This window comes from Papilio machaon, chromosome 17 (genome assembly GCF_912999745.1).
Source record: "Papilio machaon chromosome 17, ilPapMach1.1, whole genome shotgun sequence".
Lineage (NCBI taxonomy): Eukaryota > Metazoa > Arthropoda > Insecta > Lepidoptera > Papilionidae > Papilio > Papilio machaon.
Window position 1 is genome coordinate 175,113 of NC_060002.1, and position 19,587 is coordinate 194,699.

General features: G+C 44.3%; 4 protein-coding genes across 5 annotated transcripts; 2 read left to right on the forward strand and 2 right to left on the reverse strand.

Annotated features, from left to right (window-relative positions):
* The first annotated feature begins 6,118 nt into the window (after positions 1–6,118).
* LOC106708937 (esterase B1) lies at positions 6,119–11,219 on the forward strand. 2 transcript variants are annotated; one of them, XM_014500556.2, is made up of 4 exons: positions 6,119–6,571; positions 8,222–9,077; positions 9,306–10,570; positions 10,899–11,219. In XM_014500556.2, the coding sequence occupies exons 2-4, from the start codon at positions 8,337–8,339 to the stop codon at positions 11,092–11,094; spliced, it is 2,202 nt and encodes a 733-aa protein (XP_014356042.2). In that variant the 5' UTR covers positions 6,119–6,571; positions 8,222–8,336; the 3' UTR covers positions 11,095–11,219. The 2 variants fall into 2 exon arrangements, with proteins under 2 accessions (XP_014356042.2, XP_014356043.2); XM_014500557.2 differs by having other exon boundaries at positions 8,254–9,077.
* A 4-nt stretch (positions 11,220–11,223) lies between these two features.
* On the reverse strand, positions 11,224–13,524 carry LOC106708564. The gene is made up of 3 exons (XM_045681851.1): positions 12,654–13,524; positions 11,513–12,215; positions 11,224–11,344 (listed from the first exon to the last, which is right to left on the reverse strand). The coding sequence occupies exons 1-3, from the start codon at positions 13,195–13,197 to the stop codon at positions 11,302–11,304; spliced, it is 1,290 nt and encodes a 429-aa protein (XP_045537807.1). The 5' UTR covers positions 13,198–13,524; the 3' UTR covers positions 11,224–11,301.
* Positions 13,525–13,699: 175 nt separating this feature from the next.
* Positions 13,700–14,721, reverse strand: LOC106708691 (ribonuclease P protein subunit p21). The gene is made up of 3 exons (XM_014500227.2): positions 14,541–14,721; positions 14,320–14,411; positions 13,700–14,176 (listed from the first exon to the last, which is right to left on the reverse strand). The coding sequence occupies exons 1-3, from the start codon at positions 14,592–14,594 to the stop codon at positions 13,960–13,962; spliced, it is 363 nt and encodes a 120-aa protein (XP_014355713.2). The 5' UTR covers positions 14,595–14,721; the 3' UTR covers positions 13,700–13,959.
* Positions 14,722–15,085: 364 nt separating this feature from the next.
* Positions 15,086–19,324, forward strand: LOC106708565 (polyribonucleotide nucleotidyltransferase 1, mitochondrial). Its single transcript, XM_045681745.1, has 12 exons — positions 15,086–15,292; positions 15,767–15,972; positions 16,135–16,345; positions 16,421–16,587; positions 16,783–16,939; positions 17,012–17,222; positions 17,306–17,433; positions 17,795–17,991; positions 18,069–18,223; positions 18,312–18,499; positions 18,595–18,952; positions 19,043–19,324. The coding sequence occupies exons 1-12, from the start codon at positions 15,177–15,179 to the stop codon at positions 19,196–19,198; spliced, it is 2,250 nt and encodes a 749-aa protein (XP_045537701.1). The 5' UTR covers positions 15,086–15,176; the 3' UTR covers positions 19,199–19,324.
* The last annotated feature ends 263 nt before the right edge of the window (positions 19,325–19,587 follow it).

Below are 19,587 nucleotides of genomic sequence, written 5' to 3' on the forward strand. Positions count from 1 at the left end.
GCGTGGGGGTGTTGTTGTTTTAATGTTTTATACCAATAATAAAAAATAGTTTATTAATTGTGAAGTACCTAATAAAGTACTTCAAAATGGAAATTTCCAAAATGTGAATACCAATGTACGTCTGATTATTAAGAAGTTCATTTGTTTCCCTCTCATTGGTTGCGATAAGTTCGGAACCACAACACCGCCGACCCGCTGCGCCGGCGCCAGCGACCTGATCCTGGGCCGTCGCGTCATGCTTCTTGTGTTGTATCTCAATGTACGACGCAGACGCTGACGCCGACGCCCAGTGTTCCGCAGAATGATTTGTTACAGCGTGCGATGTATTTAGTACAAAAATTAAAGAATATTTATATTCATTGTGTTTGCGTTATTTCGATATTACCTTTTATACTGCCATCCCTCTCATTCTGTTTGAAAATAACAGAGACAGAAACAGTGTACGTATACAAGTATAACTTCATTTGATGGTGCCGCGACAGCTTCAGAAAAAGTTTTCCATCTTGTGGAGTGACGTCGGCGGCTGTGTCAATCACATTGGACAGTAGCAGCATAGCGTGCGAGTGCTACGATCTGACCCTCGCTTTGCGCTTTGCTCAAATAAACTGTTGCCATTTCTACGAAATCGATTAATAGTTATTTATATATTGTTATCAGCAAGGGGCAAATTGCTCACCAGACGGCGGCGGATAAAGAGCGACCTACATCTAACAAATAATTATAAGAATGAAAACGGCCACATGATGAAAATTGAGTAACTGTATACTTACGAAATTCTTTTTTCGTGAAAGCACCTAAAATACCTGAGCTAAAGTACATATATGTACAGAAAGGTGCAGCATGCTGAGGCCGAGGACGAGGACGAGGCGATAGGTCAATATCGACCCGATTTTCATTCACAACTTGGGCAACAGAGACTCAAACGTTATGATTATTACATAAATACCACACTCGTATTTTTATTAGTAGGTAAATCGATTGATCAAAGTACAAAATTAGTTTGCGATCGGCACACGGCGCGACTTATAAAAAATTACTGAAACATCAATATTTTATAGAGGGAGATATATTGAGGTTCGAGGAATAAAGTAATTCAGAGCACGACCGCCGAATACTAAAAAAAAATCTTTAAGAACATTAAACAATGCATAATTCTGTGATTTGAATGATTAAATAAAATGTCAATGAATGGTCACTGAATCAAATAACGTGTACATCTATTTATCATCAGATGGATGGAGTATATTTGTATTATGTAAGTACCTTTTTTGTTACTGTAATAATAATAAGCACGAACTCCAGAAAATCCTAATAGGCTTGTATCGAGCAGTCGGCCGACTTACGTCAATACAACAAACCATACGAAGGCTGATTACGTAATTTAATAACGGTTACTTTAACTTATGGAGGTTTTTAGTAATGTATATTGTATTGTATCAGAGTCAATTTACGTCTTTTTAGCTTGGCCTATTTTTTCATATAGCCACCTAAAATAGTGAACAGTGGTAGAGCCCGCGATAACATCTTTTGCACGAATGGGCCGGCTCGACCAGTGAAATACCACGACCACACAGAAGACACGCGTCGAGTGGAAATAATTCCGCGTTACGTCTAAAGAGTGTGCGTGACGTTGGCCTAATTTTACCCCCCTCCGCTCCCTGCCCCCTCCCACTCGTTTCTTCTAAGGAATGGATAGAAGGGGAGGTGAAAGAGAAAATACCGTCTCTATGAATTAAAGGTTGACAGGCAATGCCTCTACTAATGCAGATGTCTATAGACAATGGTTACATGTTGGCGAATTCAAGTGGCGGCTCGATCGTTTGCCGCTTTTTACTATAAAAAACCGTTTTCTTACCTCTCGAACACTGGAACACAGGCTGAGGGGCTCGGAGCCTTCCCTAAGTTAGGGGTCCCTAGGCCATGATCAACCACACTGGACCAGTGCGTTGACTTCACACATATCGTTGAATCTCTTATCAAGATATGTGCAGGTTACATCACAATGTTGTTCTTCACAATAAGAACGTCGTTTAAATTTAAGTACATGTTACTTATGTAAATCGAAAAAACATTATTTAGATACATAGTTAGTTAAACGATAAAACATATAATTTGCCTTTAATATGAAAAAAAACTCAACCTTCACCGTGAATAATATTTTACAACAACTAGTTGGCAAAAATAAATACTTCAGCATATTATTTAAATAAGGCAATAGCAGCGGCGGCGGTTCCATTTGCTACGTGACTGGTTGTTGTAACGCCGCGCAGTGTTCGTAGCAGGGCCGTAGCGGTGCCGTAGCGCTCGAAGGCAATAAATTACGCCGCAGAGCTTAATGAAGGCAAACTCGAGTCACACACAAATATCACATTTGGAAACAATGTATCTTTTATTTAGTACAATCTACTGCCCATTTTTCCCAAATTCAATGGGCATGTAACATCATAATAATAAACCGTGTTGTTACTACTTGATCTATGCCGTCGCGTCGCGTCGTGTCGCCGCAGGAAACATCGCAACGATCTGACTCATGTACAAATTTGTGTGTGTTTTTTTAACCAGGAGGTTGATGGACATCGCGGTGCAGGCACTCGTCATACAAAATCGTCAACACAGAAAGGATTCCAAAATCCAAATGACTTTATGAATATTGATGGAAAATTCATTGAATTTCAAATAAAGTTGATTCGTAAATCTGGTTTGTTTGTTCACGAGTATATAAACATAATAAATAAACATTGCGTGCAAACATCGCGCGCCACGCTCTGAGAGCAGCGCCGCGCGCCCCACGTCACGTACCCTCCTTATATGAGAGCTAAGCAAGAGCTCTTGTTTAAACAATACTTTGTTGCACGTTTTGTCATAATTCAAAGCTGGTTAAGTGGGAACTGATGTGTTGGATGAACAATGTACACGAGCAATCCAGCGAAGATGGTATGCTTGTGTTATACTTACGAAGTCGAGACAAATGACTTTAAATAGCCAAATTTCATATTCTAAACTGGAAAACGAGTGTCGCCATTGCTTTCATGCTACAAAGAAAATGAAAGAAGAAAAAGTAACAATGGAATAAAATCAAACAGTGTAAGGAAGTATAGTGAATATAAAAGTACCTACGTCGCTCGGTCGCGAACACGCCTTAAGTACGAGACCCGCGCCACTAAATCAGATGAATTATAAAAATACATTTTATAATTGAACGTGTCATAGGAATGATAACATGCGACCGACACGACGCGAAGTGTCGGCGGAGCCGAAGCATGCCGGGCATTGCTGCGCCCACGTCCTCTGGAAACTACATCACTTAGCCTACATTCATTGAATTCCACCACTAGTGATATTATAAAACATTCACATGTTTTCTCTGACGGAATTTGACAATGTTTTATCCGCGCATACCGTGAGTGACATTTTTTCTTATTCCACGACTATATTGGACGGATGACATACCGCGAAATGAAGCACAGTGCGGCAAGTTTTATTAGACAAATGCCCGGGAAAGGAAAACAAAGAAATCAGAGTTTAAATACGTGTCAACTTTAAATACGTGTCAACTTTAAATACGTGATAAAAAGTTAATTGTACAATTTCAATCAATAAATAATCAAATCAAGACATGTAACCTTGACGTATTCGATTTATTGAAAAGGGGTTTGTTGAAAGAGCAAGTCGGGCACATTTCGTTTTATAATTGCAAAGTTCCGTGTTCAAGATTCAGGCCGCGCCGTTGCTCCCTCGTAATAACTGAACAAGGAGAGGTGGAGGGGAGGGCTAGGTGTAGAAAGGCTGCCGACTGCGAGGTTTCCCCTCCTCCCCACCCCCGGCTAATTGAATCAACAAGAAAATCCCTTTTGTTTTATTTTGAGGAGGCGGAACCAAAAGTGTCATTGCACACAAACAGTTGTTTAGTTATATACTGGTTAGATATGTAGTCATTCAATTAGTTTCTAAAAAATTAACACAATGGTCTAAGGAGCCGGCAGTAGGTCGACCTTCACTCATCTGATAACCAGAGGAGACAGCTTTTTTTTATCAAATAGGTACTATTGACAAACACACTTATGACAACTTGCTGAACGCAGCTGAATTAGTTTTAATCAATTTTTTACTTCACTCTTTTAAAAACCAAAATATTCGTGAGTTTTTAAGAAAGAGAATATGTCTCTAGGTAGGCTTGCCTTCAACATATACGTAAGACGAGACCGGTGACAGGCGGACAGGCATGTTGTCATTTTTCTGCTTCACAAATGGATTAGTATAACAGCATCATTATCATCATCCTGGCTTTTTATCTCCGGAGAGTCGGCATTGTGTGTATCTCTCACATCAGCCGTCATTTCTGAATTCTCTTTGCATAATATTACAGGGTCGTAATAATAAATATATTGTTTGTAATCAAATAAGACAACAAGATAAATCGTAACAAATAACGGTAGAAGGTAAAATTTATGTTACCACTAAGTAAGCACAATATAAATGTGAAAATTTGTTTAAGTGGCAACTTAACTCCACAACGGCTGAGAGAACAGTTTTTTTTTTCATAACAGAACAATATTACGGTAAATATGAATAATTTAGTAACGATTTTCTATCATTGCTTTTTTTAATTTTTTTAATTACCTAAAGATGAGGTAATAGTAAATAATAATCACATTTACCAGTGATTATTAATAAGTTAACCTTAGTTTCGATAAATGTAATAAATAACAACAAAAACTGGATAATGTAGGTTAGGTTTAGAACATTGTAAATTAAATCGAAAAACTAGGTCAACATAAAAATGATATTTACAACTTTGAATAAACCAAGATGTAATTATTAATACTAATATGAAATTGTTAATAATTTTTCATTTATTAAATTTACTGTTACACAAACACTATCAGTTTATATTTTAAATTGTACCACGCTGACGACCACGCGAAAGACGAAGGAGATAGCTAGTGTAAAATATACTTATGCAGTATCTGTGGTAAGGGATGCCTCTTAATTTACAAGTTATTTTAAAGTGTTAAACAGAAACCAGAAAATCTTTGATATAAAAATTCCATGTCACAATGTTAGTAACCGTACTCCTGCGAAACGGCTTGACCGATTGTTATGAAATTTTACATTCATATTCAGTAGGTCTGAGAATCAGCTACTATCTATTTTTCATACCGCTATTAATATTTTTTTAACTGCGCGCGGACGGAGTCGCGGGCGACAGCTATTAACTTTATAAATCATATTTTAGATAGGTAATGTAATGATAATGACTAACAGTCGCCGCGCCATTTATCTATTACGTCACGCATTACAAGGGTAATTTAATAAAGCGGTTTATTTACTACTGTACATAATATGTGCCCGAGACTTCGTCTGCGTGAAATACTGTCTTCGAGTAGCATTTTTAGACTAATTATTATACTTAGCCGACGTCCTATGCTTTGATGTATGGATGTAGAAGAACATAGAGGTGCTCCAGGACCGCACTAAATGTAGGTCCTGGGTCTCTGCCTACCCCTCTAGGTTACGGGCGTGAATTTTGTTGTACCACGACAGTATTTTACTTATATTTATAAAAATTACAATAAAACATATTAAACTTACAAAATATTCATATAAACATTATATATTCCCATGCAAACTTTAATTCCCTATTCCCTTTTGTTAAATTGCAGTCTTGAGAGTAAAACGTTGACATAAATTAAAATTATTTATATCAAATTAGCAGCCTTCAAGATAAGTTTCAAGCTTATAACTGTAAAAATGACGATAATTCCATACAAACTTTCACCACCACTTTCCCCGCTTACAACCCCTTTTACGCGTTAAAATGTAGCCTATGTTTTTCCTCAGGCTCTAGACTAGACTATCTGTGTACCAAATTTCATTTAAATAGGTTCAGTAGTTTTGACAGAGTTACTTTCGCATTTATAATATTAGTAGGGAAGTAAGGAATTTCTGACAAACAACGGCAAGATCTGACACAAATATTGCCGTTGTTTTGAATAAAGCAGTTGTGTATATTTTAGCTCCTTTGGAGGCATGCTTCGAAAGTAACATATAAATACCTATATCTGACAGATGTCCGCAATCTCGAATTGTACTAAAAAATTTACCGTTCGGAATTCATATGTATACCTATGAATACCTATATATACCTACTATGACTAAACCAAAGCGTAACACTAGACCAAGCCTAGACTATCGGCTGGCGACGGCCATGTTTAAATCTCTTTTGTAGAGGAAGAGGCCTCGTTTACCTCCAGCACGACACACGTCGACAAAGCGCACAAATACTCCCACTCGACGCATGGCTTGTGTGTGTGTGTGGTCGTGACAGTGCACCGGGCTATCGGGGCCGCTGCGGTGAAATCATTTTATTGCGTTTTATTTACAAACGTAGCGCGGCATTGGTACGTTTGCGCGGCGACCAGTAGCGGCAAGGATAACTTCCTCGTGGTAGCAAAGCAGCCAGCGGCCTTACCTCACACTCGTACAGTGTGGCGATACACACGGGCACGTGCACACCACTGCTCTGCACACGTCGCGTCTCACTTTATGTCAATCCTACTTCGAAAGCAGTGTAATTATACAATTATTATTACGTGTTGTGAAAACGTGAACAAAATAATAAAAGTTGCGGTTAAATCCGCTGTTACTAAAAATTATTAAGTATATGATTCCGATCGATCTACTTGGGTGTTGTTAAAATCGCTTTTACCATTTTATTTCGCTCCTAAGTTACACCATAATTTGACGTTATCTAGGATGTTGTAATTTTTTTTTTCTAAATCTATAATTCTATGGACAAATTCTTTGAATATAACTTAACTATAAGAATTGTATAGATCGTGTGACAACTATATATTTATACTAGCTATCGCCCGTTACTCCGTCCGCATGGAATTTAAAAAAAACTGAATAAGTAGCCTTTGTGTTCTTCACGACTGTTCTACATCTGTGCCAAATTTCATCAAGATCCGTTCAGCTGTTTCGAAGGTACCTTTAAACAAAAAAAACATCCATCTAAACATTCGCATTTATAACATAGTAAGAATTAGTAAGATTAACTCGATCTTTGCTATAATATTAATGGCATTCTTAGTGTGTGTCGTTTATTTTAGGTAACAAATAAATACATATTATTTGCATCAAATTCCTATTTTTCACAAAAAGTAGATCAGATATTAATCACAAATGAAGCACACGTCATAATATCATATAAAAAAATTACAGTAAAATCTATATTTATTATACCTATACCATATTAGTTTTAATGAACAACTCGATGTCTCGCTCCCGTCGACCGCACCAGCTGTTACCACATTTCAGTGCTCCCTGTTCTTTTTAAATAACTACTGATGTTATAGAAAATTTATATTTGGTATAGATTTTTATAGGTTCCTGTTCATATACATGAGACAAAGAAATGCTTGTAAAATAATTGAATGCCAACAGCTTGTCCGTTTTATGACGTTTACAAACGTACGACCACCATTACAACCGGTCGAAATAAAACTCGTCAACGGCGTCAATCCGTTGTAATACAATATGCATATAGAAGAGAAGGCGTCTTTACTCTCGGCTTGCGACTTATATAAGTAATATGAAAATTGTTCGCTTTATATTACATCGTCGACATTTTCTGTAGCAATTCCCCGATAAACTCGAAAAAGGCTTTATGGCTAGAGGCAATTCTTTTGCCGCATTTGTATATCGAGGAGATTTTGCGATTTGTTCAGATTTTATGTGAACTCGGCAACTGTTCTTTTATGACAATAGAAATGGAGGCGGCGGCGGGCGGCCCTCTCCTCGACAAACTTTACAGCCGCCACACATTGAAACGAGAAATCTTGTTCACAAATGCCTTGTGAGCCTGTATGATCGGCTTATTGGAACGAAACAATCTACTAAGGGCTACAACACTGACTGCAGTGACACTTGTTTTAATACATATTGTAGTCAATGTTATGAAACGGACAATGAAAGGGATGACAATAGTATCAATATAAAACCTCCTGCTCTTGTTACTTCGTTCAAAATAAAAAATAATGTAGAGGTTAAAATATTTTTTGTAGAGGAATATTGGTAAACTTAACCAAGTTACATTGTCAAGTCCTTCATGGAAATAAATTAAGAGTCCTTTCTTCTGAAAATATATCAATAAATTAACGACTTGATTGTCCACAGATCGATCAAGTCTCAATATTTATTTTATAAAATTCATTTTTAGTCACAATTTAAAAGAAACTTTGTATTGAACAGAACAAGAAAATATTTTTTGGATAAATAAATTGTCATCATATCTGTAACGAAGGCGTGGCGATAGGAACCTCGTTCATATAATAATGACGGGCACGCAATGGACTGCTGTGTTAGTGCTTCAACTGCTCGCTCACAACGCCCTCTGCGGCTATGGTACACTCGCTGCCCACGCTCACCTCAGCGATCACAGTGCCCACGCTGACCTCAGAGACCACAGTGCCCACGCCGAACAAAGCGACCACAGTGCCCACGCCAACCAAAGCGACCACAGTGCCCACGCCGACCAAAGCAACCACAGTGCCCACGCCAACCAAAGCGATCACAGCGTCCACCGCGACCAGAATGACTACAGCGACTACAGTGCCCACGCCGACCAAAGTGAACACAGTGTCCATAGTGACCACGGCGACCATAATTCCCAAGGTGACCACAGTGCCTACGGAAATCACAGTACTCTCGGTGACCGTGGAGTCCTCAGCGACCACAATGACTACGGTAACCACAGTAACCACGGCGACCACAGCGACAACGGCGACCACAGCGACCACGGCGACCACAGCGACCACAGCGCACATAGTGACCACGGTGACCACGGCGATCACGATGCCCGCGGTGAGCACAGCGTAGCCGGTGGCCATAAAAGCCACAGCGTTCAAAGTGGCCGCAGCGTCCGCTTTGGTGTTAGGCTTGTTGAGCGGTCAGAGTACATCCATGCGACGACTTCTAGCGGCAGCATTCGGGGCCGGCTGGCGCGCGACGGCGACTACTTTGCCTTCCTCGGCATACCCTACGCCGCAACGCCCACAGGATTGCTGCGATTGAAGGTAAGGTTTGTTCTTAATACTATTATCATAAAATGCTTTTTGTAGTATTCGTTTATTTATATATATATAATGTTAACATGTACATATACCTGGAAATGTTAAGATTTATTTGCACAAGTCAACACTGCCATCTTATTCTTAACAACGTGTTTCTTCTCAAGATTACCTATTAAAATAATGAACAAATATGTAAATTAATTGTACATTATGTATTGGTTATGTCGGCAGGCGCCGCAGCCTCCGCCTGCGTGGAACGGCACTTTGACCGCCGAGCGTACGGTCGTCTGTCCCCAGCAAGGCGTCGGCGAAGAGGACTGCCTCGTACTAAACATTTTCGTTCCCAAGATAAAGGCGAAGCGTGCGCTTCCCGTGCTGGTGTACATCCACGGAGGCTCCTTCCGTTACGGCGCCGGACCCACCCGAGGCGCGGGGCCAATAGTTGAACAGGGCGTTATCTTAGTGACAATCAACTACCGTCTAGGCCCACTAGGATTCCTTTGCCTCGGCATCGACGAGGCTCCGGGCAACGCGGGCTTGCAGGATCAGCTAGCGGCCCTGAGATGGGTAAAGAGTAACATAAAACATTTTGGTGGCGACCCAAATGGTGTAACCGTATATGGGACGGATTCCGGAGCGGCGTGCGTCGAGCTTCTAGTTCTTTCTAAGGCGAGCACCGATTTATTTGCAAGAGCTGTGATCGAGTCCGGATCCGGTGGAGCGACGTGGGCGATCGACGATCGTCCCCTGTGCACCGCCAAAAACTTTGCGAAAGCATTTTCCGTATCCGAGTTGGAACATCCGCTTAAGTTATTGGAACTGTATCAAGATGTGCCGGCGAGCTTATTGACCAGAGTCAACGAGAAATTCGCGAACACTTTTACCGACGGTAGGTACGGCTTTGCGCCGTGCGTCGAGAGACCCTTCGAAGGTGTGCAATCTATTGTAACCAGACCACCGTCGGAAATCCTGAGAAAAGAGTCAATCAGTGAAATACCAGTAATGTTTATATTTGCTTCTTTGGAAGGTTTGTTTCTTAAAAGCAGAGAATATTACACGCTGAATTACATGAACAGAATGGAAGCGAATTTTGCGGAATTTTTGCCTTCCGGCCTAAACTTCGACAACCAAATTAAAAGGAACGAAAAGGCTGCGGAAGTGCGACGTTTTTATTTCGCAAACGAAACCATAGAAAACAATAAATTGGGATATTTGCGGTATTTCGGAGACAGCCAGATACTGCGAGCGGTGGTCGGCGGGGCGGAGGCGCATGCACGGCGCGGCCGCCTCGTCTATCTTATGGAGTTCGCGTATGGCGGCGGGCTGCGCGCGCGAGACCCGCTCTACGCGAGCGTGGTGGCCCAGGGTGCGCCAGCGCCGGCGGGACACGCCCACTTCAATGCTCACGTTATATTGAACAGTACTGTTCAATCGGACAGCGATCAATTGGCAATCGAGAGGGCGGCGACACTCTTGTGTAATTTCGTTAAATATGGGTAAGTGTCGTAAATTCGTCGTGTGGTTATTGTCAATATTTTGACAAAACATGTAAAACCATCTCTAGCTCGGATACAGAAGTGCAAATTGAATATCACCCCATTCCTTGAACTTTGAAAATTCTCTGCACCTAACGCAATTTACAATCTTCTGACAACAAGCAACAGACAGTTATTGTAAAACTAATACCAATAAAGTTATGCCCTCAATGTTGAAAAAAAAAAGCAAGAAGCCCAAGCAGAAAAACAGTTTAGTTTCTTAGCTTCTTTAGTTCTATTTTTAATTATTCTACATTAAAAATGTGTTAATTAGGTATGTACTTTCCAGGGAGCCGACACCGAACATGACGGAAGCGCTGCCGATTCGCTGGCCGCGACTGCGCCCACCCCTACTGCCCTACCTGCGCCTCGGCGACGACCTACAGCTCCTCGAAGCGCCCTACAGCGGGAGGATACAATTTTGGAAACAATTATTTTACGATTTCGGAAAACAGATATCGGATTATGAACCATATTTTTGCTAGAAAAATAATGAACACTTGAGACTTTTTGTTGTAATGTATATGAATGTAATATAAGTAATATAATGTCAGCCTTGATCATAATACATTTATGGATACACCTACGGCGAATAATAAAGTGACACATTTTGATGAATATATTTATTAAATACTTATCCCGTCTCGTACACAAGTGACTGAGGGTATTCACAAATGAAGACTTTAATGTTATTAATAGTAAAAGTATCCATACTCGATGTCGTAGTCGGCGGGGATGTGCGCCGGGCCGGCGGGGATGTGCGCCGCGCCGGCGGGGATGTGCGCCGCGCCGGCGGGGGTGTGCGCCGCGCCGGCGGGGGTGTGCGCCGGGCCGGCGGGGATGTGCGCCGGGCCGGCGGGGATGTGCGCCGCGCCGGCGGGGATGTGCGCCGCGCCGGCGGGGGTGTGCGCCGCGCCGGCGGGAGCTGCGCGCCGCGTCATGTACCCCTCGAGGTCGGGGTAGGACTCCAGCAGCATGCGGGCCTGCTTCTTGGTCATGGTGCCGTTGATGATGATTTCCCGGAAGGTGGCGTTCTTCATGAAGTTCCTGTTGACCACCCTTATCTGATTGAGCTTCTTCATGAGCGCGGCGTCTACCTTGATAATCTCCATTTCGTGAATGTCTTTGACGGACTGCCGATCCTTGCGGTACTGCTTCTTCAGCTCCTTGATGAACCTCTTCAGCTGCTTCGTCTTCTTCTTTCTCATAGCGGTTCCGTTCTTGTATGCTCTGTCTAATATTTTTCGTATCTCTTTTATGATGTTCTGGATGTTCTTCTTGATTTTACGCTTTCTCTTATCTCTGTCGCGCTTGCGTTTTCGCTTCTCCCGCTTCTTCTTGCGCTCGCGGCGCTCTCGCGAGTTAACGTCGCGCATCCGCTTTTCCTCGGAGTCTGTCTCGAGGCTGGAATCCTGGAAGGAGATGTCGAAGCCGCCGTACATGTCGTAGGTGGAGAGTTGCAGCGCGCAGCATACGAAGGTTGTGCGGCCGCAGGAGAAGTCGCCGCGGTAGATGCGGTACTCCGCCTCGCATTCCATCGGCAACATGCACGTGCCCCACGGCATGTCGTGCTGATTGGGATCGCCGCACGGCACGCCCCACGGCCCTTCAACATCGCCATTGCTCTACTTAAGTACAAACTTAGCAAGTAGTACTTACATACCTCTTACTTATGTACTTTAACAATCTTGTTCGACAATCAAATAACTCCTATAAAAAATACACGCAGTGAAGTGATACATAATCACGTTTATTATTATCTTTTGGATATCGTCCTTTTTAAAGCACAAAGAATAAGAAAAAAATAAATGTTATTAGAGTAAGATGTTAAAATAAGTAAAATAAGTTAAAATAAATAATAGTAAAAATATAAATAAAATAGAGTCAGATGATCGTTGCCGATGTCGCAAGTGAAGGCAACTATAAACAATATCTATTGTCTGTTACTGGAATTGAACCAAAGCCAGTTGAAATACATTTAGTCCAATAAAACAAATGGACGGTAGAGAAGATAGCTGATGGTGAGTAGAGGACGTAAGCTTACTCGCGGCGGCCATATTGACGGTGTCGCCCTTGGGAATGGAGGAGTTGAGCGCCTCGAGCTTCTTGGCCAGCCAGATGTCCTTCCACTCTTCCTTCCAATTCTGCATCTCGACGCTGGAGCTGGAGCTGAGATAGTCCTCGGCCTCATTCTTGTGGCGGCGCACGAAGGGCGGGGGCGGCCGGTACAGGTTCATGATGGCGTCCTGCTGAAATCCGCTCGGCTCCTCCTCCAGCCCGCGCGCGCCATACTCACTGCCTCGAGGCTTCACGGTTAAACTCAAAGCGCGCGCCTTCATTTTTATTTTCTTTAATGTTTTTACATCGTCCGCTTTGAGATAGTTGTTTATTATTTTGTTTCTGTGGAACGGATCAGTGATCACATCTTTCGCCTCATTCCCGTTGCCAAATTTTATTTCAAGATACGCAAAAGGAATGATGAAGATAAGGTGAATAAAGGCGGCCAGTACGAGGTAGATCGGCACAGAGCTCATTGTCCGCGGGACATGACCGCGGCTGCAGCAATGCGCGCCAAATCTCGCCGCCATAAAACCTTTACAACCATAACTTATTTAAATTGTGAAATGATTTCAAAAAGTTTAATGGGCAATAAATTTCAAAAACGATATAGTGTTGTGTAGTCAGTTTACGGAAACGATGTATTTGGGAAATCAACTATGAATATGTGTTGAATGCTCGGCGGAATGGACTGTGCCGCGGCCACCGTTGGGCTGTGGTGATTTTATATATTAGAATAAGCCGGATGAGGGAACAGCAAGCACCACCGCCATGTCTCCATCCACCCACCTAGTGTGTGGTGCGTCACACTTAAAAATCACTTACGAACCTACGAACGATGTTTCACTTTATCCTGAGGTCCAATCTTTTGATAAGCTTTAGTTTGTGTAAAAGAATTAATCAATTAATATAAGCAGTGCTTCATGATTAGTTACAATATAATTGATTTTTCTAATTTGGAAATTTAATTAATCAACATGTCTACCATTGTATGAAGTGAAAGATGTACTGTTCTGAACATGTAAATGAAATAAAATGTGCTGTTATCTTTATTAGTTTTATTATAAAGTCAATCATATAATGGCAATAAGTGCCATTACTTTCAAACAGTGAGCAGCTGTCATCTCACACTACCCACTAGTGTAGTCAGCAGTGACTGAATACAACTCATTATGTACCCACTCCCCACATGTGTATGTTACAAGTTACAATAAAACTGCATGACTGTAATGTGTATTCAGCAGTTCCCTTCGGACACCACATTCTGGCCACCAGACTCTTGTGTTTGCAGCCTAAGCAATAACTTCAACAACTGCCTCCGGCCGCTCCAACCACAGGAGCCGCTCTCCATCCTTGTCCAAGATAAATGTCTTTGATGTTTCACAAGTGTTACACTTCCATTGCATCAACTTTCTATTATTTTTTGTTCTCAATTGCATTTCGGCTGAAACACCATGAACAAGTATGCAACGACACTTTTTACAAACCTGCCTTTTTATATCAGGATGTCTGAAAACAAAATTGTCACATTGGTGTACTGTTATCACTGAAAGTTCAATCCAATTCAATTTCCAAGCAGTGGCTTTTAGGTTTAATGAAAGTTAATAAAATGATAACAGTAAGCATTGACATTTAATGATTAACTTACGAACATTTTCAAGACGTTTTTCTTTCCGATATTGATTATGAGGTTGCCATAATATGAAGACAAGGCTGGATTTTTACCCGCCATGTATTTACTTATCTAAAACAATATTTAAATAGTGTAGTAATCAAGAAAATTCATGAAAAGCATAAGCGTAAAGTTATTTTCTCACTAATGTTACCTTTTTTGTCTGAAAACTTTTAATCGAAAATAAAATTAAAAACTAACCTGATATAGATAGTTAATACGCTGAAAAGAATCATTCCCATGTACTTTACGCATTTTACTTTTATCGTATAATTAATAATGTAATGATTTTCTAATTTTAACACAATGCATTGTATTTCTATTATATATCACATTTCGAGGTTGTTTTGTGTGTTTTGTTTTTACTATTGACAGACAAGACAAAATCTGTTTGACAGTCAAAGACACACATATCTATGGACGATGGACGTAATATATGAATTTTGTAATAAAATAATTTGGCGTTTTAAAACATAGTAATTAATTAATTTACGATGTAGGGCAGTTAAGAAACTTTTTATTCACATTTTGTTGATAGGCAGGCAGGCAAGTGGAAGTGGAAGTAGAATTTCTTGTCGTTGTCAATCATATGTCAATGTTATCTTGTTGATGTCAATTGTCATTGCGGATATTATTACATTTTGAAATTAACAAGTTGTTAATGTTATTCAAATAAATTAAAGAAATGATGTTTCATTGCTAGCAAAAAAACATTATTTATTAATAAATCTTCATGATAACTGCACACTATATAATTCTTAAAATTAACCTTCAAAATTAAAGCTTAACCCGACCTACATATTCTACTCATGCAATTCATGATTTTTATGAATAAAAATGTTAAATAGGAAACGTTTTATCTTATCAAAGTTAAAACTAAAAGGACTGTGCTATTGTCGATTACTTTCAACACAAACAAATGTGGGTGAAATAGAAGTGCCTTTTTCAAATGGGTGAGTATTTAAGGCTAATATGGTACAATATTACGCTCGCAGAATTGGGGGTTGAGGAGTGTCCGGTCTGGACATATTTTGATGAACAAGGTTGCACCATATCCACGGTTAACAAATGCAAACAGCTACTCATAAGGCTTAAAATCATATTTGACATTTGACTATCAATGTTGAAACTTTAAAACTATTCCTTTAAAGTCAGATTCTAAACCTGTTCTTTGCCTTTCTCATACTCCAATATTGCAAATTTTTGTAGGAAAAATAGTTTATCTTTACTCTAGACTAGACTTATATCCAATGAGCAACATTAAAAGTTGTGGTGGTAAATATATTTTCTAGTATAGAAGTTCTTCTTCACAAAATATAGTAGTTTTTTGTTTTAGTGACAGAACAATATATCTTGGTCTTATAATTTAAAGGATAGAGGACTGAGATTTTAAAAGTTGATGTCTAGGAATAAATTGAATGTTTCAGAACAACATTGAAATTGTCAACGGGACGCTATGCAAGGTTTGCAGATGGGGCATGTGTGGCCACATTGGGAAACACCAGCGTGTTGGCCACCGTGGTTGCAAAGGCCAAGGCCAGTGCAGCCTCCTTTCTACCTCTTGTAGTTGACTACAGACAGAAGGCAGCAGCTGCAGGACGCATACCCACCAATTTTCTTCGGAGAGAGCTGGGTATTAACTTTTATGATTACTTTTATAACCTCAAAATTTTGATACTTAGTAATTAGGAAGTCCGATATTTAATTACACTGCTAGAAGAACTACTTGAATGTTAGTAGTGAGCATGGCGCAGTGCAGTGCAGTGAGCTGTATGTGGTGTGCGTGTGTGCGCAGGGCCCACGGAGCGTGAGATCTTGACATCGCGGCTAGTGGATCGCTCGGTGCGACCGCTCTTCCCGCAGGACTTCACGAGCGACACGCAGCTGGCGTGCAACACGCTCGCAGTCGACGGCACCAACCCGCCCGAGACGGTCGCCATCAATGCGGCCAGCGCCGCCCTCGCTCTATCCGACGTTCCCTGGGATGGACCTATCGGGGCGGTTAGGTAAGGAGAATACATATGCAAAGTATAAGTTACATTATAGTTAGAAGTGGTTGTGATGAGGCGATGAGTGCTCAGGTTGGGACAGATAGACAACGAGCTGATCGTGAACCCGACGCGGCGCGAGCTGGAGCGCTCCAGTCTGAACCTGGTGGTTGCGGCGGCCAGCGGGAATCTGGTGGTGATGCTCGAAGGCGGCGCCAACGACGTGCTGCAGCAGGACCTGCTCAAGGCCATCAAACTAGGTAAGAATGTAAGTCCAACCTGATTTGTAATAGAGCCGCCCTTACAGTTTTACATCAAAAATTTGTTTATCATTCTTTACGTATATTTTTGCTGATTCTCGAAATTCATAGAAACTTCCAAGATTTGATTTCCTGATATTTAACCGTCTCCTGTAAAAGTGAACCAGAACGACATTGACACAAGTGAACGTTCAGGTGCGAAGGAGGCGCAGCACGTGGTGCGCGCCATCGAGCGGCTGGCGAGCGCGCACGGCAAGCGCAAGCGCGCGTACGCCGCGCCCCCGCAGCTGCCCGGAGACGTCGCGGACGCCCTGCGCGCGCTCTGCACCATGAAGATACGCGAGATCCTCAGGTCGGTCCCCCGCCCGGCGCCCTCGCGACTGTCGGTGGTGTTCAGAGGCTGAGCCGTGTGTCCCTCGTGCAGCGACTTCAGCCACGACAAGACGTCGCGCGACGCGGCGCTGGCCGAGCTGCGGCAGACGGCGGTGGCGCAGCTGCGCGACGCCGGCGACCCCGCCCTCCTCGTCGACTGCTTCAACGCCCACCTGCGACAGACCTTCCGCGACCTCATCTTCGAGACCGACGTGCGCTGCGACGGCCGCGCGCTCGACGAGCTCAGGAAGATCAACTGCGAGGTATGCGGCGGCGGGTCGAGGGCGGCGCGTGAGGTGCGTGAGGCGCGTGAGGTGCGAGGTTGAGAGCGCGGGCGGTGTTGCAGGTGTCGCTGTACGAGCCGCTGCACGGCAGCGCACTGTTCCAGCGCGGGCAGACGCAGGTGCTGTGTACTGTGGCCTTCGACTCGCCCGACAGCGCGCTCAAGCTGGACCCCCTCACCGCCATCACCAGGTACACCCGCGTGCTCGCCCCTTCTTACGTCTTTTGACTTATCAGTCTGAGAACTCGGAGGAAATCAGAGATGTAAACAAATAGCGCACATAACATGTGTTTACCATATCATCATTATTACACGTTCATAAAACACGTCGGAATACATAAGTTCGGTCACCAATCCGCATGTTCTCATCAACCATTTAATGATACCAGCCGTAGTTAAAACTAAAGAAAATAAACCGTAATATTAACTCCTCGTTTATCATTTTGCATGTGCGGACAACACGGTGACGGCGACGAGACGGTCTCCCTTTTATCTATTATCTACAAATTAATTTTGTAATAATTAAATAAGAGAGTTGTAACACGTGTGCAGCGGCACCAAAGAGAAGAGCTTCTTCCTGCACTACGAGTTTCCGTCGTACGCGACGGGCGAGGTGGGCGGGGCGCGCGGGGCGGGGCCGGCGCGGCGCGAGGCGGGGCACGGCGCGCTGGCGGAGCGCGGCCTGGCCCCCGTCGTGCCCCACCAGCCCTACACCGTGCGCCTCACCGCTGAGGTGCTCGAGTCCAACGGCGAGTACATCTCCCCCAGCACCCACTCCCTCCCCCGCCCCCGCCTGCGCCCTGTCCTGACCGTGCACATCCCGCAGGCTCCAGCTCCATGGCGTCGGTGTGCGGCGGCTCGCTGGCGCTGCTGGACGCGGGCGTGGCGCTGAGCGCTCCGGCCGCGGGCGTTGCAGTCGGCCTCGTGTCGCGCTACCAGGACGGCGCGCTGTGCGACTACCGCATCCTCACCGACCTGCTGGTGAGCGCAGCCCGCACGCAGCCCGCACGCGCCCCGCCACTGCCTGACCTCTATGTTCTGAGCTGACGCCGCGCGCGTGTCGTTGCAGGGCATCGAGGACTACATGGGCGACATGGACTTCAAGGTGGCGGGCACGAAGCGCGGCGTGACCGCGCTGCAGGCGGACGTGAAGACGGCCGGCCTGCCGCTCAAGGTGGTCATGGAGGCCGTGCAGCGCGCCTGCGACGCCAAGGCGCGCGTCATCGACATCATGAACAAGTGCATCGACCGGCCCAGGTAGGCGAGCGGCGCGGGGCGGGGTGGGGCGGGGGCGCGGGCAGGGGAGGGGACGGCGAGGCGAGGACTGACGGGCGGCGTGTGCGTGTGCGCAGGCAGGACCGCAAGGAGAGCCTGCCGGTGACGGAGGAGCTGACGGTGGAGCCGCACGAGCGCTCGCGGGTGCTGGGCCCCGCCGGCATCAACCTGAAGCGGCTGTACGTGGAGACGGGGGTGCAGCTGAGCGCGCTGGACGAGCGCCGGTTCTCGGTGTTCGCGCCGAACGCGGCCGCGCTGGCGGAGGCGCGGGCGCGGCTGGCGGGCTGGCTGAGCGCCGAGCGCGCGCCCGACCTGGAGTTCGGGGCGGTGTACACGGCGCGGGTGGTGGAGCTGCGCGACTGCGGGGTGATGGTGTCGCTGCACGCCGCGCTGCCGCCCGCGCTGCTGCACAACTCGCAGCTCGACCACCGCAAGGTATTGCGCAGACGGCGGCGTGTCGTGTCGTGCGGCGAGCGTGTCGCGGCGTGTTGCGAGCGTGACGTGTGTGTGTGTGTGTGTGTGCAGGTGCAGCACCCGTCGGCGCTGGGGCTGGCGGTGGGCTCGGAGATCCACGTGAAGTACTTCGGCCGCGACCCGGTGTCGGGACAGATACGTCTGTCGCGCAAGGTGCTGACGTCACCGCCGCCCGCCACACCGCGCAAACTGGACAGGAGCAGTTAGCGGCGCACATCGCGACCTCGCGACCTCACGACCTCACGACCCCACGACCACGCATCTGACGTTCGCTCCGGAGACAAAAGATTGCAAATTCCAAGATAGTGAATAAATTAAATGTGTAAATAATAATTTATTATTTTATTTTGCAATAATATAGAACGACAACGACATATGTCAAAAAGAAAAAGATATACCTATAATACTAATTAACAAATAATATATGAAAGTATGCTCCAGTGCGTGAAGGCCGCCAGCAAGGTTTGCCGGAGGCTGGGCGCTGGGCGCTGGGCGGTGGGCGCTAGGCACCGAGTGGATTGTATCAGAAGTGTGTAAAGGCTCGCTACAATCTCTGCACACAACATACACTGGGCATTAGTTCTAGTACTCTGAAG

Bases quoted from the DNA above. Each gene is read 5' to 3' on its own strand.
- LOC106708937 (XM_014500556.2), top strand. From the start codon at position 8,337: ATGACGGGCACGCAATGGACTGCTGTGTTAGTGCTTCAACTGCTCGCT. The intron at 9,078-9,305 runs GTAAGGTTTGTT...TTATGTCGGCAG, and splicing joins CAGGATTGCTGCGATTGAAG to GCGCCGCAGCCTCCGCCTGC. The intron at 10,571-10,898 runs GTAAGTGTCGTA...TGTACTTTCCAG, and splicing joins TGTAATTTCGTTAAATATGG to GGAGCCGACACCGAACATGA.
- LOC106708564 (XM_045681851.1), bottom strand. From the start codon at position 13,197: ATGGCGGCGAGATTTGGCGCGCATTGCTGCAGCCGCGGTCATGTCCCG. The intron at 12,216-12,653 runs GTAAGCTTACGT...GCGATGTTGAAG, and splicing joins CGTCAATATGGCCGCCGCGA to GGCCGTGGGGCGTGCCGTGC. The intron at 11,345-11,512 runs CCCCGCCGGCGC...CCCGGCGCACAT, and splicing joins CCCGCCGGCGCGGCGCACAC to CCCCGCCGACTACGACATCG.
- LOC106708565 (XM_045681745.1), top strand. From the start codon at position 15,177: ATGTTAAATAGGAAACGTTTTATCTTATCAAAGTTAAAACTAAAAGGA. The intron at 18,500-18,594 runs GTAGGCGAGCGG...GCGTGTGCGCAG, and splicing joins AAGTGCATCGACCGGCCCAG to GCAGGACCGCAAGGAGAGCC. The intron at 18,953-19,042 runs GTATTGCGCAGA...GTGTGTGTGCAG, and splicing joins CGCAGCTCGACCACCGCAAG to GTGCAGCACCCGTCGGCGCT.
- LOC106708691 (XM_014500227.2), bottom strand. From the start codon at position 14,594: ATGCGTAAAGTACATGGGAATGATTCTTTTCAGCGTATTAACTATCTA. The intron at 14,412-14,540 runs GTTAGTTTTTAA...ATATTGTTTTAG, and splicing joins GTATTAACTATCTATATCAG to ATAAGTAAATACATGGCGGG. The intron at 14,177-14,319 runs GTTCGTAAGTTA...TTTTGTTTTCAG, and splicing joins AAGAAAAACGTCTTGAAAAT to ACATCCTGATATAAAAAGGC.